Here is a 27,796-nt window from a genome sequence, read left to right on the forward strand (position 1 = left end):
GATGGGAATGAGAAGGTTTTATTTTTCACAATAAGAATTGTCTTTAAAAACAGTAGTGAAAATAAATAAATGGAACCCATTCACCTTTAAAATAATTTGAGCATAATGTGCAAATTAAAAAACTAGCTTAGGCTCAGTAGCAAAAACGAAACCAACAAAAACAAGGAAGGTACCAGTGAGGTCTATTAGTCTTTGAAGAAGTTTAAAGGTTTTCTAAAGGAGCAATATTGCATAAATTATGCAATAAGTAGGAGGTTTATCTTCTTCTATTTTGAATCATGTAAAATTGCTGTTTTTCTAGGTCAAAGATAATCAAATAGCATTAATTTGCTATTCAGCCTAAATACCTCAATTTAAAAAAAAAAAAATAATTGAAGAATGGGTCTTGACCCTGCTCGGAGGATTATTCCTCTAAGTACAGTCACCAACCTTTTTAGCAAATACATTAATTCTTTACATTGGCCCAGTGCTATATATGGAAAGCTAAGCTACTTACAGTATCTTTTTCATCTAATCAAACAAGGAAGGCACTTCCAAATGTTTACCATTCTGGTATCATTTGAGTTTATTCACTGAGAAAAATCACATATTTATTGAGCTCACTCAATTGTTCTGGGAATAGGGGTTCAGAATGGCCCTAGAATATTGACCTCAGAGCTCTCTGAGAGACTGTTAGCTTTGATTTGGCATTTCCTGGAAAGGACCAAACTTTCATAATTAGTTTAAAAATGTTTTCATAGCATAGTTTGCCACTTGTGCTGTATAGTGCGTTTAAGTCAATGCCTTTAATTTGATACCTGTGTCCTGAGGAAAATAACTCATGACCTTTGCCCTACTATGTAAAATTGAACAAACATTATTGTCATGTATGGTGTAAGTACACTAAAATGCAATGGGTGACTGCTAACTGTTCGTATTTTTCAAGGGCTATTTCAATCTAAAAGGGAAAACTGTTTAAAAACAAAGCTTTCACTAACAAAAAAATTAAACATAAATACAGTTTCTACATGTGGTTTAGGTTTTATATTTGTAGATCTGATACTTCTTTTTTGTAATGGCTGCTATTTTTTTTTTCTTTTGCAGAGACTTTTAAAAACCATACTGTTGGCCTTTTTTTTTTTTTAAACTAAGTGAGGAAAACAGTAATGTATTTCTTATCCCAAATTAAGAGCAGTTTTTATCCATTCATCTTCTTTATAGAGAAATTGGGAAGACAGAACAGGAAATATTTATCAAGCACTCTATAAAAACAAATTGCTCCTCACATAATTAGTAATAACCTATGTCACCGTCACGCATTATTCCTTTGGTCTGTCAGGGGTTCACACTTGAGAGAAAATACCCCTTTTGTACCAGCGCTTAAGACAGTTTCCTTATTAAGGTTTCTATCAGTCTCTTGCTATAGGTGATTAGAGCAAATGTATCCTAGTGATCTAGTTAATTTATAGAACATAGAATCAATTTTTCTTGTTTCATCATGACTGAACATTTTTCTGAACTCTTGTAAATGAGTAACAGATAAGCACTATTTATCAGATTGTTTCATGGAACAGGCAGTTTTGATTATTCTATTTTCTTGGTGCTACTAATGAAATAATGTAATGTGCCTCGGGAAAAAAAAATGGCAGGGCTTGGTCTCTGAGCGTTCAGAAATCAGTAAATACGTTGCTGAGAATTTATTTTGCACTAGCAGCCTATTCTAATCACTCTCTCTCTAAGGGCTCATGGGAGGGCAGCGATGTGCTTGGGTGTCTGAGATATCTTCCAAGGTCTCACATTCTAGAGGCTGGAGAATACAGTTTTCAGCAGCTCTTGATTGCCCTGGCAACCAACACTAACCCAGATATTCTCTGCAGGACTCAAGCACTCACCCAGAAATTCTCTGTAGGATGCAGAACCTCACTGAGGTTGTCTGGGCATGAAACTGGGCTCTTAGATACCCTCAATCTGGCAAACCCAGGGATGGATTTGAAGACGGGCATTTCAAGAGAGAAAGTTTCTTCACCGCCACCATTCCCAAACCTTGCACACAGAGGCGGGGTGCTCGTGGGAGAGGATTCACTGAACTTCATGATTTTCCCAGGCCCCGCAACAGGTATGTACACAAGAAATGGAAAGGGACCGGCAGATGTGAAAGTACAAACGCAAAGGCAGGTGAGTTAAAGACGCTTATGCATTCAGATCCTCCAGAAGGAATACTCCTACTTTTCTGACCTACATGGCCCACTTTATAAAAATGTCACTTATCTCTCTTTTAAAAAGGAGTAATTAGGATTAAATGTGTGGTAGGAGACAGAAAGATAGGATGACTATTATCCCTTTTTCCATGCTTCAGCAGACCTTGCCCCCTAAGGTTGGAGTTGAAGAAACAAAGGCAGGACATTCAGGAAGACAGATGGGCTGAGGCTAGACAGCTGACCTGGACGTCACCTCACCCTCACTTACCGAGGTCCATGCTCTTTGAGGCTTTCAGATTCATTGATTCAGGCTGCCTGGCTGGTGTCACAGATCTAAAGTTGATATGCTGATCTGCAAAGTATACTGCTGAGTCCACCCCAGAGCTGCAGAAAGAAGCCATACGCCACATTTAGGTTTAGAATTAAAAAAAAAAAATTAAAGGCAGCAGTTCTCATTTTGAACAGACCTCTTCATCACTCCCTCTGTAGGTCCCAACCAGGCATTTTCAACCAGTTGGTGAACCTCAGGTATCTCTTATGAGATGTAGCAACTCTGTTTTCCTGCATTTTATCATATTCTGCAATTTAAACAATATTCTCTGGCTAACATCATGTTTTCCTCTTCACTGATTTCTGCTAATTGGGATCCTGCTGTACAATATATAACTTCAAGTGGGTAAAGTGAACCTGTGAACCACTAGTGCGTCAAAGGATGTCACTAGATGTTAGCAGAACCTAAATGTAGGTTAAGAGAGATGTGTGGGCTAAGCACGCCCTTCCTTTAAAAAAACAAGTGAAAGGGCTGTGTCCTTTCGAGAAAACCATCCTGTTGAATGACTAATGGATGTGGTAGTTTGGTTTTCTACTTTATTTAGGTCTATTTTCTAAAAGTAATGTTAATGCTGAGCAAATAGTCTACTCATCAATAATACCAACAGGAAACAACAGGAAAAGCACAGCTGACAATTTAGACACAAGATACATCAAATGCCCATTATAGACTTCCTAGTACTTGTATTCAATCTCAAAGAATTTCATTTCTGCTGAGTATTTTATTTATTTGCTTGAGGATGGAGGGGATTATATAAGGGAATTACAGACAATGCCTCATTTCTTGATCCAGAAATAATTTATATTTATATACTTTTCATACATTAACTTAGAGCCCTTTCTCCTTTGGTACATATATTTAGAAAGTAAATATGGCAGCTCATTTCAACACAACTTTAATCTTAAATACAGGAAAAAATAAAATGAAGGCTCCTTGGTAAATCAGAAAGGATAAGTTTGAATTTTTTCAAACAATTGGTATTTGACACTGTAAACAATAAAATAACAACTAAAAAACTCAACCATAATGAATGGGAATCCTAAAACGTACTGGGGAATCTCAATTTCTTAACCAAATATGTCAAAAAAGGTTCAATCTTTCTTGAAACTTATTAGTCATGCATATTTAATACGGCCTTGCAGCAATAATAATACTGCTGAATGAATGAGTCTCTGTTATTGTAGTGTAATACAGCAGAGCATTCAAAAGCACCAAGCCCAGAGCAGGTCTGCTCAGTTTTAAGTCCTGGCTCTGCTCCTTCCTCGCTGTGGGGCCCAGGCAAGTTACTCAACCTCTCTGCGCTTCCATTTTTTGTGTGTATTAAACGGGTATAATTACACTCCTTGTCTCCCATGGGTAACGATCTTTAATAACAGATAAAATGAGTTACAAACAATTATTTTACAAGCGATTTGTAAAATAAGGAGACTAGGGTCTGGAGCAGAGTAAGTACGGTAGGAACATTTAGGAAACAAGCAGATAAATAAATAGACCTGCTTTTGCTTTTCAAATGACTGTAAGTTTTTGCTTTTCAAGTTACTTAAGTTTTTTACAGTTTGCTTTTTTTTTGGCTTCTCTGTTTTTGTCAGACTTTCCATGGGCTTGTGACTAAAAGCCCTTCTCTCCTATTTAGAAGGAATGTGGTTTAAGATTTATGGACTTCCCTGGTGGCTTAGATGGTCAAGAATCTGCCTGCAACGCGGGAGACCCAAGTTCTATCCCTGGGTCAGGAAGACCCCTGGAGAAGGACATGCCAACCCACTCCAGTATTCTTGCCTGGAGAATTCCATGAACAGAGGAGACCGGTGGGCTACAGTCCATGGGGTCACAAAGAGTTGGACACTAGTGACAACTAACACACACACACACACAATAAGGTTTAGGGCTATGGGCTTGGGAGTGAGTTGCCAGGGTGGGTGGCCTAGTGCATAAAACAGACAGTGTACATAGCACAGGAAACTATATTCAATAGCCTGTAGCCAACCATAACAGAAAAGAATCTTTTTAAAAAGTGGACAGTAATAGAATTTACTTAATATTAAGGGTGAAATAAACTGTGATATGTTAAATACTGACAACAGTGACTAACATACAGTAAGAGCTCAACAAAAGCTTACAAAAGTAAACTTTAATCCTTTCCTTTGTTTCTATAGCTTAGCCTGGTCTTTGAATGAGGGTTTAAGGCATTCTTCAGCAAAAAAATTACACAGTGTACCCTCTGTATCCTCAGCATGGCATTTAAGGATCATCCAACCTGGGACCAACAATATTCAGAAAAGAAAAAATTCTGGAAAGTTTCAAAAAGCAAAACTTGAATTTCCCATGCTCTGACAACTATTTACATAGCATCTCCATTGTATTAAGTGGTTTGAAGCATATGGGAGGATGCTGTATACAAACAGTACACCATTTTATACCAGGGACTTGAGCACCTGCAGATTTTAGTACCCCTGGGAGTCCTGGAACAAATTCCTCACGGATACTGAGAGACAACTGTATATTTTTCATGAAAACTGCTCAAGAAGTTTAAAGCTACTCTTTAGAATTATGAAAGTTTTTCTTTTCTTCTTCTCCCCCCGCCTCCCCGCTTTGGCTTCTTTCTTCTGGCTACATTCTCAGCCAAGAAAGCTACTGATGTCAAACATATTAGATGGGGTATCTAGTGATGGTGGCAAAATATGTTAACTGTAAACATAAATCCTGATCCACTAGTGCTATTGACTGGCCTGGCATAATAGAATATTTTAATTGTTTTAGTTCACTTTAAAGAGGAATTCTGAGATGCCCTGGTGAATATGAGCTTTTCTCTGAGCCTTGATGTTTTGGAAGCACTTGCCTTTAAATGTGTTATCCAACCTTTATTTGCACTTAGTTTTTCATCCTTTGATCTCTTGTGATGATATGGTTTTAGTGTCAGAGAGACTCACATGGCCTTCATGGAACCAGAGAATTGAAGAGTTGGAAGTCATTAAAGTCACCTCATCTGACTCTTCATCTTGTAGGTAAGACACTGAGGCCCAAAGAGGAGGCTGATATTCCAAGGTCGCAACAGCTGGCCACTGGTGAAGCCAGGACCAGCTTGTGGCTACTTGAACTTTTCCCAGAGCTGCAAGATCTTTGGCTAAAATGGTGGCCAGCCTGGGATGCAGGTTGTTGCTAATCCTGCATCCGTAGAACTCAGTCCTTTACCTCTTGGTACAGTTTCACACACACTCTTTTGCAACTTGCATTTTAGGTTAGTTTTCTTTTTTTTTTAAATTTCAACAGAGTGGTGCATATTGTGAAATAAAAGAAAATTAAAGGGTTAATCAAAACATATGCCACATGTTATAATGGAAACCTTTTGGGAGGATATTTAGAACAGCATGAATATTCCTCATTAAAAGAAATCACGCTGCATTTAAAGTGCTCTGCTCAAGGCAGACTATGGGAATCTACCCAACTGTGTAATGTTTTGGTTAATTCACTTTACTGTTTTAGAATGCTTTACCAAACTAGGCATTATTTGTCAAATTAAGAATAAGAACTCAAATTTTCCCAAACTCTTGGGAAACAATTAACCCCATCTCCACTGAAAAAACAAGACGGTAATGCAGTAACATCAAGTAAGGATCAGTCTAAATAAAGTGAATTTTTTGTATAGATGCAGAGATACCATCAAAGATGATCAAAGAAATAAAAAGCTGCTTTGTACATATGAATGCAACATATATTCACATACATGTGCATGTGTATATATATGTATATAAACATATGCAAACCTGGATATGTCCATTATATTAGTCATGATGATATATACCTCTGTTACCATTGTTTTGAACATGGACAAGTATACACTTTGAAAGCCTTCAATAAAAGGACCTCTCTTGCCATGGTACAAAATGGAAATTAGGCTGATATCAGATTGGGATTGGCATATATTTAAGGAAGGAAGGAAGTGTAATATGAGACACAGTAGGGTTAGAGCTAATATGAACTTACACTTGAACGTGTGTAGAATTGAATTGACTAATGGGAAAATAACTTAGACTAGTAAAATAACATTAGACTAGTAAAACAGTATGTAATTTTATGCTACATATTGGAATGTTTTGGTGTGAGACAGTGACACAGTGATTATAAAATATGACATATTTTAATTTTGAAAGCAGTTAGCATGTGCTCATGGCTGAGTGGGCTGCAGCGGAAGACGCAAGTTGACAGCAGGCCAAAGGCATATCCTAGATAAAGACTGTGTTTTCAGCATGAACAACCAGGGGATCCATCAAAGGGAAATGATACTCAATGTCAGATGATGCTGCACAATGAATAAATAAGGGTAGCAGGAAACATATGCCAGTGTCCTGAGCATGGTGACAAATCAGGAATGTGAAAGACATATAAGATCTGCCATGAATGTTCAAGGAGAACTAACTGAAATAAAAAGGCAGGGGAAGGGTTCGAAGGGCATGCAGAAATAATTACGTCTAAAGTCTCAGGTGGCCATGGATTATCGTCAATGATTGGTTACTATGTGTGAGAGTAGGCGCAGGTCACGTGTTCAGGAAGAGAGACAGAAGGAGAGACAGAAGTGAGAGAGAACCAAGAGGAAGAGACACTGTGAACACATAAGGAATAACCAAGGGCTGTCTCAACAGCTAATCATATTCAATATATTCTGTCTGCTGTTGATTTGCCTTAATCTCTTTCTGAGACATCATGGTAGATAATATATTTCTTTCATACACACACACACATACACACACACACACGTATGTTTTTAATTTAGACACATTCTAAATTTTTGTCAAATAATTATTGACGTGGGTTGCGACGCCCTCCTCCAGGGAATCTTCCCAACCCAGGGATTGAACCCACATCTCTTACATCTCCTGCATTGGCAGGTGAGTTCTTTACCACTAGTGCCACCTGGGAAGCCCATACCACTACAAATAAATTACTTAAATTCCTGATTTCATTTTGGTTCTGCGTACAGGCATAAATTTAGCCTGATGAAATTTGTTTTTCACTCCTTGCAAATTAGTAGTTTTCTGTTTCATAAGACTGGTTCCATCCCTTAAAGCTCTACTTTTCCCTTTCAGAGGGCTGTTACCTTTTTTCTTTTTTTTAAAGATAGGACAGCCTCGTCTGCTGAACCCTCCTGGCTCCCTTCCAAGGCTTCCTCCACTCTTAAGTTTCACACATCCAAACCCCCATGGCTGCTGGTCACCTAGGCAACACAGCAGCTTGTAGGATGGTACAGGTCACAGAATCCCAGGAGGGTGGGGAGAGAGAAAGAGAGATTGAGAGATTCAAAGCTTTAGATTTGTTCATTCCTTTTCAAAAATCTCTTTGACTTTGTCCCTTCTTCTCCAGCTATGCTGCTCCTTCTTTTTTTCAAGCCCCCCTCTTCTCTTGCTGGTGGTTTCAGACTAGTATCCCTGTCTACGGCTTCCCTTATCCATTTATCCTCCACAGCTGTGCTCACGTATTGTGACATTGTCATCTGCCGCCTTCAAACCCTTCAACGCTTCTCCACTGGTCTCTGCAGAAGCATGGTGCTCTCAGAGAACGGCTGGCCATGCCCTTGCCATAACTTCTTTCCCAGATACTATATGTTTTCGCCACACTGAACACACTGCATTTTCCCTCTCTCCTCATTTGGTTTTCCTAACCTAAACTGCCCATCCTACCTCTCTCCTTTCTATCCTTGGGTTTGATCAGTATTTGAGAGTGGCTTACAGAACTCAGGGGAACATGTTACTTCCTAGCTCACTGGTGTACAGTTTAAGGATAAAACTCAGGAACTGCTTGATGTAGAGCTGCGTGAGGCAAAGCATGTGGGAAGGGGCTCCAAGCTTCTGGGCTTGAAGTGCACCCCTCTCCTCACATCTCCACATATTCACCACCTCAGGAGGTCTCCAAACCCTGTCATTCTGGGGTTTTATGGAGGCTTCATAAAACAGGCGTGCCTGCACGCAAAGTCGCTTTAGTTGTGTCTGACTCTTTGCAACCCTATGAACCATAGCCTGCCAGTCTCCTCTGTCCATGGGATTCTCCAGGCAAGAATACTGGAGTGGGTTAATATTTCCTTCTCCAGGGCATCTTCCTGATCCAGGGATCGAACCCTCATCTCTTAGGTCCCTGCAGTGGGAGGCATGTTCCTTACCACGAGCGAGCACCACCTGGGAAGCCCCCATTACAAAAGCAAGACTGATTAAATCATTGGCTACAGTCAACTGATTCAAGGCCCATTTCTCTAGATGGGACTGAAGTTCCAACCCCTCTAAGCACAAGACTGGCTCCACTGGCAACCAGTCTCCTTCCTTAGATGTTTCCAAAAGCCACTTCATTTACATGAGACACCTTTATCACTCTCAATACTTAGGAAATTTCAAGGATTTTAGGGGTCAGTGCCAGAAATGGGATTAAGACCAAATAAATATTTATTATAAATACAACATCACGGGTTTATATCTGATTTATCTTTGCATTGTTCTAGCAGTTTTGTGCATATACCCTGGATAAACAGTAAGGTAGGGTGAGTGAAATTATTTTCAACAGGGGACTTCTTAATGCTACCAAACTGTTATTTTTGCTTCAGACTAAAGGCAGGTAATGGAAATAAAGAAGTAAAATCAAATATGTCCAGATTTTTGCTCAAGAAAACCCCAGAGATATTGATCTAGAACATTGCTATCATTATCAGTCTAGTTCAAGAAATTGTGTTTGAGTAAGACATTAGACTTCAAAAATGTAGGGATAGGAGATAGCTAAATATAAGTAAGCTTTTGGCTAATAGAGGTAGCTATACTCTTGTATGGTTTTATTTTTAGCAGATTGTAATAAAAAAATAGTGATGACACCAGCCTTGCTGCAAGATAAATGAAAAAAAAAATCTCACAGGATTATCATGGGGCAACAATGGAATAAAATATCCAATTTTTAATAGCCATAATAAATATAGAAAATAGCAAAGGGACAAGTTAATGATTTTTAAAACTCATCAGAAGAACAAAATCTATGAATTCTACTAGTCAAATGGGGTGTATGCTTAGTAAATCTCTCTTTCTCATGCTTGTGTGAGTCTAAACATTATTGATTTTTTTGTTTCTATTACAGAATGGATATAATATTGGGCATTGTTTTCAATAGTTTAGACTACATATGCTGTTGCTTTAATTTTTAGATTCCATTAACTTTCTTGGAATATATATTTTAAAGATACCTTTAGGATTTGCCAATTACGAATGAAAAAAAAAAGGAGCTTTATGTCTTCTCAGTTTTGTTTTATACCCTCCCATATAACTTTTTTTTGAGTTCCATCTCTCTAGTTTTTAACTTGGTAAAAAAAGACTCAACAATTTTCCCATATATTTTAATAATATATGATGAGTCTCAAATTTCAGGAAGCAAAAATGAACCATCTGAGGTGTCAATATTAGCTATAAGAAGCTTTCACTGGAAGGAAATTATAGATACTATAAGATTTCCATTCTGGAAAGAAATAGAGTTAAAATAAGGTTGCTGGGTTTTCCCAGAAAAACCATAACAGGGAACATTTACGATATATCATTTTATCGATACCTGTGGCTGTAATCTTCAAGGCCCAATTCCAGAACGGGATGTGGTTGGGGAGAAGGTGGTACTTCGCTCTCAGCCCATCCGTCATTGGGAAGCAATAGGTCTATAAACAAAGAACAAATAAAGCTGTAGGAAACCGGAGGCAGAACTGTTTGGTGCCTCGTTTTGTTTCAGTCCATTTCTCAGACATAATTTTCACCATCACAGAAACCAACCATGAAATAAATAAGTCCTCATACAGAACCGAAGGACTCATATGTGCACTAATACAGCCTGTATAAGGAAATCTTAGCCTGCTAATATGTTTTTACACTGGTGACCCTCTGGGAAGCCCTGGCAAGTGAAGTCCGTGCATCTTAACTACATTTTCCCATCTCAAAAAGGCTGACACATATTCATTACTTGTGATTTGTAGAAGATTAACAAGCCATTTTTTAAAATGACTTAACATTTTTGGAAACAAGACTCTGTAATGAATGCTGTGGATTAGATGGTGATTTAAGCATTGGCCTCAGTGACAAAAAGTACTTAAAAAATCATGAGATACAGTATATCTACTCACCGTTTAGACACCATAGAGGTTTAAAAAAAGAAATTCTTCTTGCATCTGCATTGTATTAGAAAACCCTGAGTTTGGGGCCTAGGAAGCAGAAGACTGGGGTCTGAATCCTGGTTTTCCTATCCACAAAACTGTTTACTTTCTTAGTCTATTTTATATGAAAAGTAAATAGACATGTATACTGAATGTTACAACTAATAACAAGTAAGGATTTTTGAGATCTTTCTGCACATTGAGCTTAGCCTTAAATATTATTTAACCCTCATCACAAAAGAAATTATTAAATAATGTATGAAAAAAATTATATGCATAATGGTTAAGAGTATGGTTTGTGCAGCAAAACTGCATGTTTCCAACCATGGCCTGTTATGCTGTATGAACTTGGGAGAACTACTCAACTTCTATAAACTTTGGTTTTTAAATCTACATAGAGGGATATGAATACTTTCATTGGAAGAGCACAAGGATTATATGACAGTGCATATTCAAACAGTGATTTATAAAAACAAAGTGCCAATAATTAAAAAAAAAGATTATTAATCTGTACACCATAAACTTGCTACGGATCTGTTATAGTGAGATACGGGTAGAAAGTTTAATCTATTGATGGAACAAGGAAATAATCTCTTTGTCCTTGAGAAATGCTGCTGGTAGCAATCTGCTTTGACTTGCCCACACACCAGGTCTGATGGTTAATTTTATGTGTCAACTTGACTGGACTCAGGGTGCCAAAACACTTGGTATTTTGTGAGGTTGTTTTGGGGTGATAGTAACATTGAAAGCAGCAGACAAAGTAGATTGCACCCCTCCCGTATGTGGGTGTGCACGCACGCTCAGTCGCTTCAGTCATGTCTGACTCTGTGAACATAGGGACTGTATCCCACCAGGGTTCTCTGTCCATGGGATTCTCCTGGCAAGAATATGGAATGGGTTGACATGTCCTCCTCCAGGGGATCTTCCCGACCCAGGGGTTGAATCTGAGTCTCCTGCAGCTCCTGAAGTGCAGGTGGATTCTTAACCACTGAGCCTGCCCCTATGTGGGTGGGCCTCATCCAATCTGTTGATGGCCTGAACAAAAAGGCTGACCCTCCTCTAAGTAGGAGAGAATTCTTCCTGCCTGACTGCCTTCAAACTGAGACACTGGCTTTTTCCGGCCCTTGGATTCAAACTGAACCACTGGCTCTTCCTGGTTCTTGATCCTGCTGGCCTTCAGACAGGGACTACACCATTGGCTCTTTCTTCTAGGTCTCAGCTTGCTCACTCACTCTGCAGGTCTTGGAATTTGCCTTCCTCTATAATCATGTTACCCAATCTTTTACAATAAATCTCTACCTATGTATGTATATGTAATACACACACACACATATATATGCTCACATATACCTTCCATTGGTTCTATTTCTCTGGAGAACCCTGACGAATACACCAGGGAAGGACTTGTTCAAAGCTCCGCATCACAGACTAGTATAAAAGGTAGGCAGTTCTAGCACTGCTGAAATATCCCTGAAAATGAGACTGGAAGCAGGAATCTGATAAGTCAGATGATCAGAGTACAGAAGCACAAAGAACAAAGCAGTCAGCACTGTCCTCCACCTCCAGGGACCTGGTAATATGCAGCAGTCAGGCAGTCAAAGATTCGCTGAGAGATGGCACTAGTGGTAAAACAAAACAAAACAACAAAACAACAAAACACCTGCCAATGCAGGAGATATAAGAGACTCAGGTTTGACTCCTGGGTCGGGAAGATCCCTTGGAGGAAGGCATGGCAACCCACTTCAGTATTCTTGCCTGGAGAATCCCATGGACAGAGAAGTCTGGCAGAGACCCCGCAGAGGGTCACAAAGAATTGGGAATGACTGAAGCAACTTAGCACACACGCACACAGAGCAGAAAGTCTACAACATAAGTTGGAATAAAGGACATATGGGGACCACGTCTTTTCTATTAGTTCTAATCATTTATCCTCAACTTCTCAGTTCATTTTTTCACTAGTGGCAAACATAGCTGTGATCATGTAACTGCCTGATCAAAAATTTTCAGTTGCACACAATCACCTAGAGTATAAAAGTCTCTGTCCCTGGCAGTCAACTTTATCTATTACACATTAACCACTCGAGACCATTTACAATTCCAGACCCCAAGGTCAGGCCTTCCTACCCCAGTGTACTTGCTCATATAATTTCAAAACCCATTTCACCCATTAAAAGTCCCACCCTTCTCCCAGGGTCCACCTCAAATATCACCTTTCCTATGAAACCTTCACTTTATGGGATCTGTTGGTATTTTTACAACAGTGGCAGAGAATTCTAGTGCTCCCAGTATCTATGGTCTTCCTTTCTTCCTGGCACATATCTAGACCATCAACCCCATTTTCCACCCCTTTTTGTAACTAGACTAGTTCTTGCCAATAAAAGTAAGCTACTATGGTCAATGTTGTGTCCAGTTTTAATGTTTAAGAAAGGGTACACGCAACTTCTCCCCCTTTCCCATCTACCTTCTGCAACCATATGTGGATGAGGCACTGGACAATGGCCAGCTTCCAATGGGCCAGCCCAGGTCCCTCAATTCTCACTGGGTTGTGATATAAGCAAGAAATACATCTTCACTATCTCTATCCACTGACACTTTCAGTTTATCTGTTAATATTACAAAAACTAATTCTTGTATAACATTTACCACGTGCTGCTTTTGCAATGAGCTATCTACCAATCCATCATCTACTTGTCTATATTTATTTCTCTTACTGCACCACAGATAAATTCATCCACATCCTCCTCTTTTGCCTCTCATTCTTCTTCTTTAGCATCTCCTCTGGCTACTTCAAGTTGATTATGATCATTAGCTTCAATTTTTATTTTATTCACATGAATAATCTACATGTTTTTAAAATAATGATAGGTGCAGATATGTTTTCTTTGATGACTCTTTATCCTTGGTAGTTTTTTTTTTTAACTTTTTACTTTATATGGGAGTATAGCTGATCAACAGTGTTGTGATTATCCTTGGTACTTTTTAATAACAGATCCACTTGCTGTAAAGAATTTTATTTTCCTCTTGGTCCAAACACCATTGTTAAGTCCTTTATCATCATGAAAATCTAGAATTCTTGTCTCCTAAAAACAGTATTTCTGGATCCCACTGAATATACAAGGTAAGTCTTGATGGATATTTTACATATTGCCTGTAAAACACTGTACATCTAGTTACTACTTCATTTATGACCAAATGACCCTTATTTTAATCTCCATCGTTTATTGTTGTGACTTGTTTTACAGGATCCATTCTGCCAGGGCCAAATCAGAAAAGAAGGACAAAAGAGTTCATGCCATTAGACTAGAACTCAGTAAGCTATGGCCCTGGCCCCAAACCAGCCCACCAGCTGATTTTGTACATAAACTTCCATTGAACACATTCATGAAAGTACTGTCTAGGGCTGCTCGCGCACTACCGTGGCAGAGGTGAGGAGCTACAACAGAGATCCTATGGTCCACAAAGCCTGAAATGTATTATCTGGCCCTTTACAGACAAAGTCCGCTGACCTCTGCTTTAGACTATTCTTGAGAACAATAACGACATTGTATTCATCGTTGCAGCCTAACACATTGCGCACAATGAAGTTATCCCATAATCATCAGTCAAGTTGAAAAGTATAATTCAATTTCTGATCATCACTGCAGAGGCAGCGCCTTACATGCTGTTTGGGGGGTGGATACATGTTGGTTCCCAGGAGGGGACATATTGTACATAATCACACTATTATGAGTCTCTTCAAAGGACCCCGAAGCACATGGATTCAGTGGGACAGGATACAGAGTTAAAACACTTGGTTTGGAGTATGGTGAAAGGCCTGAGAAGACCTCAGTGGGTGATCCTGGGCAGACTTGGGGCCATAAGTGCCTGGGGCAAGGGCTGCAGTTCTCATGAGCTAAAAGTGGGGAGCAAGCAGGAGTAGTGCACAAAAGGGAGATGAGAACAACGGAAGGAGAGGGAAGAACAAACCGGAGGTAAACTGCACTTCGGCTATTACTTGGCTCAGGGTGAGATCTGCCAGAAAGATTCTTCAGAAAATGTAGAGTTTGTGAACTTCATTGCCATTCAAATGCTTAATAGGATTTTATAGTGAACCCCTGGGAGACAACCTCCATCCTTATTACCATCCTGGAACCCCACGCTCATTCCATTGCAGGCATTGCGAGCAATTCTCCAACACAAATGTGAATTTCTGGTGTCATAATTTCTACAAATGTTAGTTCTAAGAATGCCTTTTCTCTCTAACAGCTTGACAGGATTATGTATATATATAAAAAATAACAGTAGAACAGTGGGTGGTACGTACTATTATTACAAAAATAGATGGAACACAGCATATCAACATTGGACTTTTAAATATACAAAGGAAAGGAGGAGGGAAGAAAAAAAAGTTAATGTTTTGGCTGTAACAGTTCCTCTCCTCACTAGACATTACATTTTGCCAAGTCAATCTTGTTTTTTTAAAGGAGCTCCTTAGAAAGATGGGTGGTGGGAAGTCAACATCACTCAGATTTCATGAGTCTCAGTGGCCTATGACCACCTCATGTGCATCTGAAACTCAGGACTCTCAATGGTTCTCAAAACTGAAAATGTTATTAATACTACAGAGAAGTGACGAGCACAATATTCTTCTATAGCATCCTCTTTCAGTCAATAAGCTTATAGAAAAAGTAAGAGCATTCCATCTACTGGCCTATTACAGTTACAATTTAACAAGTCTATGCTTTGATAGGTCAAATCCTTATAACTGAGTATTGTATCACAGAACCACAAGGAAATAATAATGGATTTTCTGTGCTTTTTAAAGAAATAATGTCTAATGGAATTTTAAAAGAACTGGATTTTTGATGTTACCTTGGAAAGCTGAGGTAGGAGGAGGAAGTGTAGCAGGTGCCTGGTGGATCACGGATCCATGTCTCAGGAGGAAGAGAACAGACAGAACCTCCCAGTGGCTCTGTGCCTAAAGGATTCTCATTGTTCAGGGAAATACAAACTCAGAACATTCTACTGCATCTTATTTTCAGCATGTGTTTTGAATGGATTTTATTATTTAAAATATATATTTTTTCTGGGTGTATCCTTACACTTTAACTAGTTTTATGGTTTCATTATGTTTGCCTTTGCCAGCCTTCCTAGAGATATTATCCCATTTCCTTGAGTATCCCAATGTCTTCTAAAAATATACCACGTAATTATCACTTCAGCATTGATATTTTATAAGCACTGAAAATGAAACAAGATAGGAGGTAATGTGTCCAATGTCCCTTTGAACATCACTGGTGCAATAAGGAATAAAATCCTGAATTTGGATTGTCACTGGACCACTTGATGCTTGAGAATTAGATGACAGTCAAGGTATATAAAGGCTGGAAATGTTCTTGATCATTATTCGGACACGGTCAAGAGAAGGCACTTCTGGTGTGAGGGGAACCTGTTGTTCCTTACCCAGATTCTTCCTGCCTTTGTGACGGAACGACTTAGAAAGAGATCCTGCTTTGTCAAGAAAATATTTAACTGTATTAAGATGGGAAAAGACATACTGAGTGTTTCTTGATTGGACAGAAAGTCAAGTCAGTTTCTCATAAGAGATGTGCGTCCAGTCCCTGGGTTGGGAAGATCCCCTGGAGGAGGGCATGGCAACCAACCCTGGTATTCTCGCCTGAAGAGTCCCATGGACAGAGGAGGCTGGCAGGCAACAGTTCATAGAGTCACAAAGAGTCAGACACAGTTGAAGCAACTTAGCACACATACACATGAGAAACATGAAATCTTCTCTTTATAGCCCTTCTCTTAACTTCCTGTCATGAATATCTATTGCTTTTGTAGTACAAAAAAATTAAAGTTACTAAACAGAAAGGAGAAGCAGGGAAATAAATTTCTTGGTGGCCTAAAGCATGATTTTTGAAAACACAAAGAGGAAAATCTAAGGCTTTTACATGTAAAACTCCACTAGAAATGTGATGTGTACAAGATAATCATGGTCATGGTTCATGGCATTTACCACTCAAAAATAAGCGTAAATCTGCAAATGGTGCTATGATCACTCCATGGTTTAATACCAGTCCATATATATTGTGAGTTGAGTTGCCATTTACACTTGGTAACTTCCAATATTAAAAGATTCTTAAACAAAAATAATGGTTTGTCATTTTGTTTCTGCAGGCCTGGTGTGTTTTATACATAACCCTCCATGTTTGGGGCAGCAAGCACAGAAACTGTCACTTAAACTGGAGGCAATGCCAGGAATCTGCTTCACAACTTGTGAGTCAGCTCCCCCACCCATCTCTGTGTTCACGACTCCGAGCAGCGAAGTCTGCACTTACTCTAATTAATTCCCCTTTGTTTCTTTTGTTTTTTTTTTAATTTAAATAAACACTCTCGTGTTTTCTCACACCACTTGCAGTAGATAATTTTCAGTAGAGAACCTTACCTTTCTGTTTGTCTTGTGGACTGTACGTGGCAAATGGATGCAATGTACCATTATCATTTCTTCTGGAGGTGGTTACAGCATTTTGACAGTTCTCAAAGCAGGGCTTAGAAAACGCCCCGCACTCTGCAGGCTCCTAAGGAATGACAACAAGAACTACATTCACTTTTGTAACTTGTCCCAACTTTGTCGATGGAAAGAATGATCAACTCTCAAATAATTTTTCAAGATTCTCTGGCATGGAAATCCTGGACAGTGGAAAATCACAATGTTCCTATCAGTTAAAACATCTTTGAATAGGAAATAAAAACTACTGACATTGTGGTGTTAAGGCTTAGGAGTGCTGATAGCCAGTACAGAAGAGGATTAACTTTATGATTCTTTCCCGCCACTTACAACTGTCTTCTTTCACATTTTCTTCCATCTGGGAGTGCAGCTTGTGGTAATGTCAACATAAGAATACAGTTCATGCCAAGGGTGTTTCTCTGCCAACCAGATGGTTCCCCTCTCTCTCTCTCTCCCCTGCTTGGCGACTAAGTGCATATGCTTTAGGACAAGTCAGAACCCAGACAGGCTTACCACTGAACAGCCACGGGAGAGACCCACTGCAGACACTAGGCTTTTGGGCCAGGAACTATAACAAACTTCGACAATGCCAGACAGTGGTTCTCCTGAGAGTTTTCTCTTTTACCATATTTCCCCCTTCTATTTTGACAGTCTGTAAACAAATTCAGTTTCCTTAAAACTGCGATCTTCATAATACCGCCCCCATATGGCATGTGCCCCAGGCGCCCCTGAAGCATTAGCAGGGGCTGACTGCAGGGAGTTCTAACTGCTATTCAAGAGGGACAAGGCACAGAGAACCGGGTTTTACTCAGGTTCAGATAACATGTCGTCCTAATAGATTCAAAAAAGCAAGCAGAAAGCCATCTCAGGACCATTCCCTTGACCATTGGTGAGAGGAACATGCCCCAGACAGAAATATAAAATTGATCTCCAAAGCTCTTTCCTTCTGAAAAAGAGCATTTGACCCAAACAATGCATTTGATTTACACTCCTCTCTTTTAGTTACAATAACTCGGTATCCTGCTGGTTAAACAAAATATTCACAGCATTCAATGCATACATTCTTCATAACCAAGATATTTTCAGCTGTTGCTTTTTTGTCAAGGTTCAGAACACTTTTCCCACACCCCAGGGGTGCCCTTTGCCCCTGTACCACTAGTCAACCAAACCTGGTGCAAACTACTCCTAAATTTAAGCTAGAGCCCTGGCAGGTAGGTGAGGTAGGACCTACCTTATATCGTCAAGGGCTTTAACAACAAGAACAACAACAACAGTTTTTGCTGCTTTCCTGGCTCTTTGATAAATGACACAATCAATATCCCAACAACTGATCAGTAACCAGTCTAACTAAAGTATTCAGCCTGTAAAATAGAGCTGTCGAGGAGCATTCCATTAGTGTCCCAGCCAATAAAAAATATAATGGAGTTTTAAACATATTCTGCTTCTACCAAGTTGAGCTTACAACTCAGGGGAGGGAAATGTTTGGGGGAAGGAAAAAGAAAAAACAGGTCATAACCCATTTTTTAATACCAAGTCTCTAGGCTCAAATAGAATTACAATTGAACCTCAAGCTCATCCTTTGAAAAACATGTTTCTGTTTAAAATGATTTTGATTCAATCAAGGGCTCATTATGTATTCTTCACGAGGTTCTCATCAAAACTGTTTATGTATCTTGTACATCTGGGTAATGTGGGAAAATACCCCAAAGACTATATATTTTGACTTTTCTTAAGTAGCATCTTCTTTTTTTTTTTTAAATATCAATATCATGTTCAAGTAACCATTTTGGTGTTCTTTCCAAACCTAACTAATTGAATATATGAGCAGTGCAGGGGCCTTTTTCTAGGTTAGTGATTCTTTTTTATCATACCTGAGGGTGGTTGCTGCTCCAGAGGACAATCTTCCAAACACATGAGCAGACAACATATGCTTTGACACAGTAAAACAGATTTGGGAGATCAAATAGCTACAGCTTTTTTTTTTTTTTTTTTAATTTAATAAAGATTAGCTGTACATTAGGCGGCTGTCGTTATATGAAAAAAAAATAATACTCTTTAATCTTCATGGATACTGCAGAGATTCTCACTAGCTGAGAGAGCCAAGTGCCTGCTCATCCCCCATGGAAAGCATATAAATATTAGGGAAACCAAAAATGAATCTTGTTTAAATGTCCTCATAAAAATTGCTTTTTGTCCCTTTTCTTTTTCCTAATCGATTTCCTAGTGAACCATATCAACAGGACACTCCTGAAGTTGGGCAACAAACTGAAGGCTTAGTACTTGCTTCTGATGGAATAATTGTCAGCCCAGCCCAGAGCATGAGAATTAAAATGAAAATACCTGTGGTAAAGGAGAACGCAAATAATAAAGTGTCTTAACTTGACAAGTCAAAACAATGAGCATTTATCCACTAGGCATTCATATACTGGAGAGAAAGACAGGAAACTAGGGAAGATGAAAAGTGGGGAGGGAACTCTTTTAGCAGTGTTCATTTCTCCTTTTCTTTTTTTCATTTGCTATCTTTTACTTCTGCACAGATATGGAAATCTTGAGCAGTGAGCAGTGCATTTCTGACTTTTCTATTAGTTGAGAAATCTTTGCTCCAAGACATCTTAAGAGAGATTTAAAACACAGATGCATGGAATGGGTGACTCAGGGGCCCACAGACTATACTTCGTACCTGCCTCCAACAACTGGGTTCCGTGGAGGTCTAGGGCTCCAGAGTAAGAATGAAATTCAACTAAAAAGGAGCTGATCCTCTCATAGTAGGAAGCAAGAGATAAGGGTTTTATGACTGTGTACATAAGTAAAATCCATTAAATATTCATGGAAACCTCTATGTCACTTAAGCAGACACAAATGTTGAAAATGAGTTGGCTCATTATATATAGTCTTCAGTAATTGCCAATTTACATTTATTTAACATTTACAAGGTTATGTATAGAAGAGTAAAAAGGTACAGTTCCTCCTTTCCAATAGCTGATAATGTAACATAGTAAGATACAGCCTCGAGAAGGAAATGACAACCCACTCCAGTATTCTGGCCTGGAAAATCCCATGGACAGAGGAGCCTGAAGGGGTTACAGTCCATGGGGTCACAAAGAGCTGGACAAGACTGAGTGACTAACATAAAGATACAGTAAGTTTACTTCAGCTTATCCTCTCAGATGAAGTAGGCCTTATAAGAAACTTTTATTCATTTATTACACAATGTATAATAACTGTCTACTGAAAGTGAAAGTGTTAGTCGTTCATTCGCGTCCGACTCTTTGTGACTCCATGGACTGCAGCCTGGCAGGCTCCTCGGTCCATGGAATTCTCCGGGGAAGAAAACTGGAGTGGGTTGCCATTTCCTTCTCAAGGGGATCTTCCTGACCCAGGGATTGAACTTGGGTTTCCTGCATTGCAGGCAGATTTTTTACCATCTGGGGCACCAGGGAAGCCCAACTTTCCACTAGGTGCTGGTAAATGAAGATATACGAAAGGATAAGGCAGACAACTGTATTGCTATCTACTGAGCATTCAACTATGTATGTCTTTACATAGCTAGGAAGTGACCAACATGGGGTTTTTAACTCAATTTAAAACTCTAGAGCCCAAACTTTTAACCATTATGAGTCCCAACTACCTTCTATTCTTAACCTGAAAATCTTTTACAATTTTTAAGTTGAATTTATTATTAAAACTAACAGTGTTTTAATAGGATTCTATTTTAACTTCTTGTATTATTATATCACACAAACATTATTTGTCCTTATAGAATATATATGTGATTTTCTGATGTTTTTCTCAACTCTCAACTATTATCAGCTTGTTTCTTATCTTTTCTTAAAATAATCTGTAAGAGAATTTAATAACTATTGCCTATACATTAGCAAAAATAATGTTTTAGGAATATTTTATGATAAATATAATTGATAGATCATTGTAAAATATAATCATTATGTAAATATAATTATATGTAAGTGAAATACTTAGCAATATCAGCATTCAATAATATTTTGTTTATACTTCATGTATACATAAAAATATTTTACATTAAAAAACTCCATAAAGAAATAATAATAATAGATTTCAAAAATATTTAATTAAAGTGTATTTAATAATATGAAGCAAGATGTTTGTTTAATAGATCAAATTTTGAATTAGTTAAGTTGCAGATCTGTATTTGTTGTTGTTTAGTTGCTAAGCTGTACCTGACTATTTTGAGACCCCCATGGACTGTAGTCCACCAGGCTTCCCTGTCCATGGAATTTTCCTGGCAAGAATACTGGAGTGGGTTGCCATGTTCTTCTCCATGGGATCTTCCCAACCCAGGGACTGAACCCATGGCTCCTGCATTGGCAGGCAGATTCTTACCACTGGGCCACAAGGGAAGCCCCGGATTTGTATTACCCAAGCACAAATTGTAAGGAAGAATATAGAGAGCTAATTGCATTATAATAATCTTCAGAGTAAGCATTATAGACATCTTATTAGGAACTTAATAAGGAATGGACAATGCTAGCATATCATCCAGAAAGCATGTAAGCATGTTATATGTGTTCATGTTCCTAATATGAATAAAGTATAATTCATAAAGTCCAGAGCTCTAGGAAGTTCTGGGGAAAAACTAGAAATTATGGACCTGTTACACTGGGTAAATGACTTAATTTATATGCACATTTTTATACCTTCTAGTTATACCTAAAATATATAACCACCTATTTGCCACATAATCCCATCAGAGCACCTCTAGGCGCATATTTTTCTAATTTCAGAAACCAGTATGAGCCTAGCTACCACCCTAGTGATGGAAGTGTGAATTTTCTGGTGGCCATTTGGGCAGTTTTTACAGGGAAATAACAATTGCATCACCTCCATTGGTCTCTCTGGCCTCCTCAGAATCACCAACTGGATCATCCCTCGGATGTTTCCTTCCATGGACATGGATCGTCTAAGTGTTTCCATAGCTTCGTGGTTGGACTTTCCCAGAAGAGATTCCCCATTAACCGCAATCAGCTGGTCATTCATCCGCAGACGGCCATCCTAGGGTGGAGGTAAGAAAAACAGTATTAAGCAGAGAAAAGCATGGTGATGACATGTGACTGTCAGGCAAAAGTTCAAGTTTAAAATAAAGAAAAAAATTCAGCTATTAGGGATGATTTATTTTCCACAGCAGAAAAAGGTTCTGGATTTTATCAAATATTCACAAATATTAGTAATAATGAATTGTGTGAAAGTGACTTTTAGAAATCTTAGAGTCCAGAGCTAGAATAACTTAGACATTTGTATAATATCTCTTACCTAAACCTTTGGCAAGTGTGCTAGGCTAACCTGATTCTGCCATTTGCTCTGGAAGCCACCATATTGCTTGCATTTTCAGGCACAGAGAGACACCACGCTTAAATGTTGCGTGCTGGACAACAGTAATGGATCTCATAGCTATCTCTATTGAATAGTGCTGTGAAAAAAAACTCTCATGTTATTTTCTCTAACACAACAAAAAGTTGCTAGTCTGCAAAAGAATGCAGAGGTGTGTAATGCAGGTCCAATCTGCTACATGTCTTCTGGAGGCAAGTCTTGACAAAGGGGACTGTCAAGCCTTTTGTTGAGGAGTCTCTGACTGATAAGCACTTTCACCCAGTACCTTCAGGAAGAAGCACCACATACCACAGAGAACTGGGAACTTTGGCATGTGGAGTGGCCCAGATTTTAGTCTAAATCACCTCTAGGCAGTAGTCATCTTCAGCTAGAAATATCCCTGGAGTCGATGGAGGTAGCTGAACAAACTGGGACACCATCTCTACCTACAAAAGAACTTCTGGGGATCACAGTACACCCCTCTCCCCCAACAGACAGTCTGGGAGAAAATATGCTTAAATACTGACAGTCTGATTAAGGACATGGGTTATACCTGTTTCTAGGGTAGAATGTTCTTGCTGTGAGGCACAGATGCAATTTTAGGAATGTCATGATGCTGAGGCTGCTGCTGCTAATACATTTAGCAGAAATAACAGTAGGTGAGCATGGTAGTTCTTCCATGAATTATCTATAGTTCTTATAGAACTCAAGAAGCTAGACAGATTAATGCTTTTACTCACATTTTACAAATAAGGAAACTGAGGCAGGAAAATGATGTCAGGTGTCCCAGCCACAAAAGAGAGTCAGAGATAAACTGACCTAAGTTCCGTTTTCATGAACCTTGGTTCTTCTCAGTTTCTGTACTAGGGCTTCCTTGGCTATTCATCTCTAGACTATAGTTGTCCACACTAAAACAGGTGGAGGGGAGTATTCAAGTTTTTGCAGTTAGAAGTATCTGGGATCCATGTTCAAAGGAACAGAATGAAATGTAAAATGAAAAAAGAACTTTCCTAAGAAATGAGAAAACCAGACATATAATGAACAATAGGCAGCCATACAGATTTGGGAGAGAAATCCTGTGGACAAGCTGATGAACTTTGACTAATGCAGCAGCAGATGGTCAGAGGAAGTTCCTCTGCTGACAGCTGGGGAAAGGGGGAGAGTGAGGAGAGCTGTTCTGGGGCCCGGATGCCCTCGGGGGGACGCGCTGCCCACGCCTCCTGCTGCAGAGGGTGTCAGCCCGTGGTCGGTGCAGGCCACGCCCTCTCGATTCCGAAAGGGGTAAAATCGAGCTGTGAAACTTGACTGCCCTGCCTCAACAGAGCCTGATGTCTTCTGCCTTCCTCCCGTTTTCCCACTCCACTTAATCTTTCCCATAATTTGGAGCAAATCTGGAAATGAGATTTACAGGAAAGGCCAAACACAAAGGAAATCGCTTCATTTCTGTTATCTAATGGTGAGAGAGGCAAGCAAAGGATAAGATTAAGGCTACATGAAATGGGGTCAAGCGGAAGCCACTTTAATGGCTGTGTACAAGTGAAGTGAGACCTTTCCTCTAGGAATTACGCTCTTCTATTGTGGCATTTAATGGAAGCAGGACTCCTGGGCTGGACCTTTCACAGGCAGTTGGGAGGGTCACCAAAAATGTTTTGGGGCGGACTGGAAACAGATGTGTGGTTTTTAAAGATGGGGAGGAAGCACAAAAGTTGCATCAGGATCCTATCCCTGTGAACAGGAAATGAGGTCAAGTGCTGGACCTGTAGATGCTTAGTCTTGGCAGGACACCTCATCCTCTATGACAGGAAGAAGAAAGATAAAGATTGAAACTTAATGGGTACTTGTAGAATTGAGGGAATGAAATCTGAGTGAGCGCCACCTGGTAACCTCCTGTGAACCTTCTCTGTGGAGTAGGAGGCAAGGTCTGAGTGAAGAGGTAAATAAGAGATAAGGAGATGGAAAAACATGTTTTTTTTTGTAGGATAATCTCTTACCAACAAGTATTAAGTACAGACTTTTATTTTCAGCTACATTCTGAGTCTCAAGCATACATAACTACACTAAAGAATGTGTTTGCTGTATCCAAGCCCAAACAATAAGGCAGGTCAGGTCACCCCATGGCACCTCTTTTTTTTTTTTTTTTTTTAAGACTTTCACATTCATCCCAAGCATCACTGCAGAGCTTCGGGTACGATAAAAATCCACATACTCTCCTTTTAAGGCTTAGCTGGCTTGTTGCTATTGGTTTTTGCTTTCCCTTTATAAGATAAATGATGGGTAATTTCATTAATGGTGGTGCCAGTAAGCACCACATTGTCCTAACATTGAGAAGATAATCTTAGAATTAAGAACAGGAAGGGTCCTTAGAGATTATCTTGTCCAGCTGCTTCCGTTTATCGATAAATAATGTGATGCACACAGAGAATAAGAAACCATTTACTGAATTCCTCTTCTAAAGAGAAGGTACTTCCACACAGATTCGAACTTGCTCAGCTAGTTAAGGTCAGAGCTGGATTAAATAGTCCAAGTCCTGACTTCTCAGCACTCCCTATTCACTACCCATTCTGTGTTCTAATAGATGACAATGACTAGTCCCTCAAGGGATCATGCTTCAAGAAAAAAGACTTTCAAATCCAGAGAGAACAATATGACACCAGATGTCTCCTGGAAGAGAACCTTATATGAAAGCCAGAGTCAGACTATAGAAGATGTGGAGACAGGAGGGGTGGGGGACTGTTTACCTATTTAGCTATACACACATACACACACACTCACACATGTGTGTGTGTGTATCCATTTCTAGCCTTCATTTAAAATGAAGTCAATTTAGTTAAGAGCTCATTACTCAAACTCAGCAAAGATCACAATTGTGTATGTCTGTTCTGCTTTGTGGGACTTCCCTGGTGGCTTGGTGGTAAAGAATCTGCCTGCCAATGCAGAAGACGTGGGTTCAGTTCCTGAGTTGGGAAAATCTCCTGGAGAAGGAACTGACAATCCACTCCAGTATTCTTGCCTGGGAAATCCCATGGACAGAGAAGCCTGGGAAGCAAAAGTCTATGGGGTCATGAAAGAGTTAGGCACCACTTAGAGACTAAACAACAACAATGACAATTCCACTTTGCAATGGTTTTTTACCAAAAAAGGTAGTTTTTTATGGTTTTATTTTTTTCTTTCAGTATTATGTTTAAGTATTACTTCAGCATGAGAATAGTGACTCTCCTCAAGTGATTTTACATGAGTGATTTCAACTATCCAGGTATGTTACCCAGTAATTCTAGGATATTTATTTTATACTAATCTGGATCATTCTTTCATTTGTTGAAGGAAAAACTAATGCCCTTTCTGCTATGGACTGAATGTGTTTTCCTCAAATTCATATGTTGAAATCCTAACCCCCAACATGAAGATATTAGGGGGCATTTGGAAGGTAATTAACGCCCTTATAAAAGAGTCCTGAGACAGATGTCTTGTCCTCTCTGCCATATAGGGTTACAGCAAGAAAAAGACAGCTGACTATTAAGCACCTCTCACCAGATGGATTCTGTAGCACCTTGATCTTGAACTTCAGAAACTGTGAGGGATAAACTGCTGCCATTTAAAAGCTACCCAATTTATGGAATTTTCTTTTAGCAGCCTGAACAAAGACACTTTTCTCTCTACTTTATGACCATCAGACCCCTAACCAAAAGACCACAACTACATCCCTTACTTTTTGCAACCCCTGTAATCAACTCTTATCTATCCTTAAGCTAGGAGGAAGTAAAGGAAGTTCCCAAAGAGGAAGAAAAATAAGAAAAAGAGGAAAGAGAACAGAATAAAAAGAGACAAAAACTTCCTCTGGGCACATTAGGACAAATGAAACCTGGTATAAGATTTAGGTCTTCTCAATGTCCTGGGGTGATTTCAAGTCTCATCAGCCCTAACTGGGTTCTATTGCAGGGGGAGGGAGACTGGACTGGGAGACAAGATGTTTGAGTGTTATATCCCTTTTCTGTGCTACATTGTGCTAAATCGCTTCAGTCATGTCCGACTCATAGCAACCCTATCAACTGTAGCCTACAGGCTCCTCTGTCCATGGGATGCTCCAGGCAAGAGTACTAGAGTGGATTTGCCATTTCCTACTCCAGGGGATCTCCCTGACACGGTTTTGAACCTGTGCCTCTTATGTCTCCTGTATTAGGACACAGGGTCTTTACCACTAGCGCCACCTAGGAAGTCCATATCTCTCTTTATTGAACACCTAATACAGGGCAGTCCTTGTGCAAATATTTTGCATATGTTCTCATTTCTCAAACGAACCTGTGATATAAGCACCACACTCCACTTAGAGATATAATAATGGAGGCTCAGGGAAGTTAAGTGGCTGTTAAAGAATACTGTCACTGCCAGGCCTACCTGAGTCAGATACGTTTCCATTGTGCTATGTTGCTCCTAGAGATGATTAAAGGTACTACAGTTATTCAGAAAGCCTGATAGCTTCCCTGGTGGCTCAGAGGGTAAAGCATCTGCCTGCAATGTGGGAAACCCAGGTTCTAATCCCTGGGTCGGGAAAATCCCCTGGAGGAGGAAATGGCAACCCACTCCAGTACGCTTGCATGGAAAATCCCATGGACGGAGAAGCCTGGTGCAGGCTACAGTCTATGAGTTGCAAAGAGTCGGACACAACTGAGCAACTTCACTTTCACTACAGTGATTAATGAATATAATTATTTAATGAGTTCCTCCTTTGTGCAGTTCTTTTGTTAAACCCTTTGTCTATATGCACTAGACAATTTAATACTTATAACTACCCTGTACACTGGGGACTATAGGTCCCCTTTTAGAAAAGAAGAAACCAAGGATCAGGCCAGTTAAGTGCATTGTTACAAGTCACATGTCCAAAAGCAAATTTGAACTAGGTCTGGGTTACTCTGAAGTCCATATTTGCAACCACTTTGCTAGTGATTCTTGACCTTTTGGGTTCTTCTTAGACTCCTTTGAGAATCTCATAAAAGCAATGGATTGTCAACTCTTAAAAATAAATATTTACATGATGGTTCCTCCACAGCTGTACATTTGGATCAGACAATTCTTTGTAATAGAGAGCACTCATGTACTTTTTAGGATGTTGCATGTGCCCTCTGAAGCACATCCATGATTTCTGGTGGTCCAGTGGCCTTGCAGTTTAGTCCCTGCTATGCCTCTGCTAGGATTAGCAATGACAGTGCAAGCCTTAATTCACCTCTGGTCGCCAATTTTTTGTAGGTCCCTGTACCTCTAAAGTTCTAACGAACACAGAGGGAAGAGAAGAAAGCCATGGCACA

At 39.4% G+C, this 27,796-nt stretch overlaps 1 protein-coding gene across 3 annotated transcripts in view; it reads right to left on the reverse strand.

The window, feature by feature from the left end:
- The window catches only part of PARD3B (par-3 family cell polarity regulator beta), a 1,123,128-nt gene that overhangs the window by 410,800 nt on the left and 684,532 nt on the right, over nt 1–27,796 (reverse strand). For all 3 annotated transcript variants that reach the window (XM_043910301.1, XM_043910302.1, XM_043910303.1), the window contains 4 exons: nt 22,011–22,181; nt 17,091–17,223; nt 10,075–10,174; nt 2,446–2,561 (listed from right to left, as the gene is read on the reverse strand). In XM_043910301.1, the coding sequence (XP_043766236.1) occupies nt 2,446–2,561; nt 10,075–10,174; nt 17,091–17,223; nt 22,011–22,181 (520 nt within the window). The remainder of the gene's footprint in view (nt 1–2,445; nt 2,562–10,074; nt 10,175–17,090; nt 17,224–22,010; nt 22,182–27,796) is intronic.

This window comes from Cervus elaphus, chromosome 8 (assembly GCF_910594005.1).
Source record: "Cervus elaphus chromosome 8, mCerEla1.1, whole genome shotgun sequence".
NCBI classification, from domain to species: Eukaryota; Metazoa; Chordata; class Mammalia; order Artiodactyla; family Cervidae; genus Cervus; species Cervus elaphus.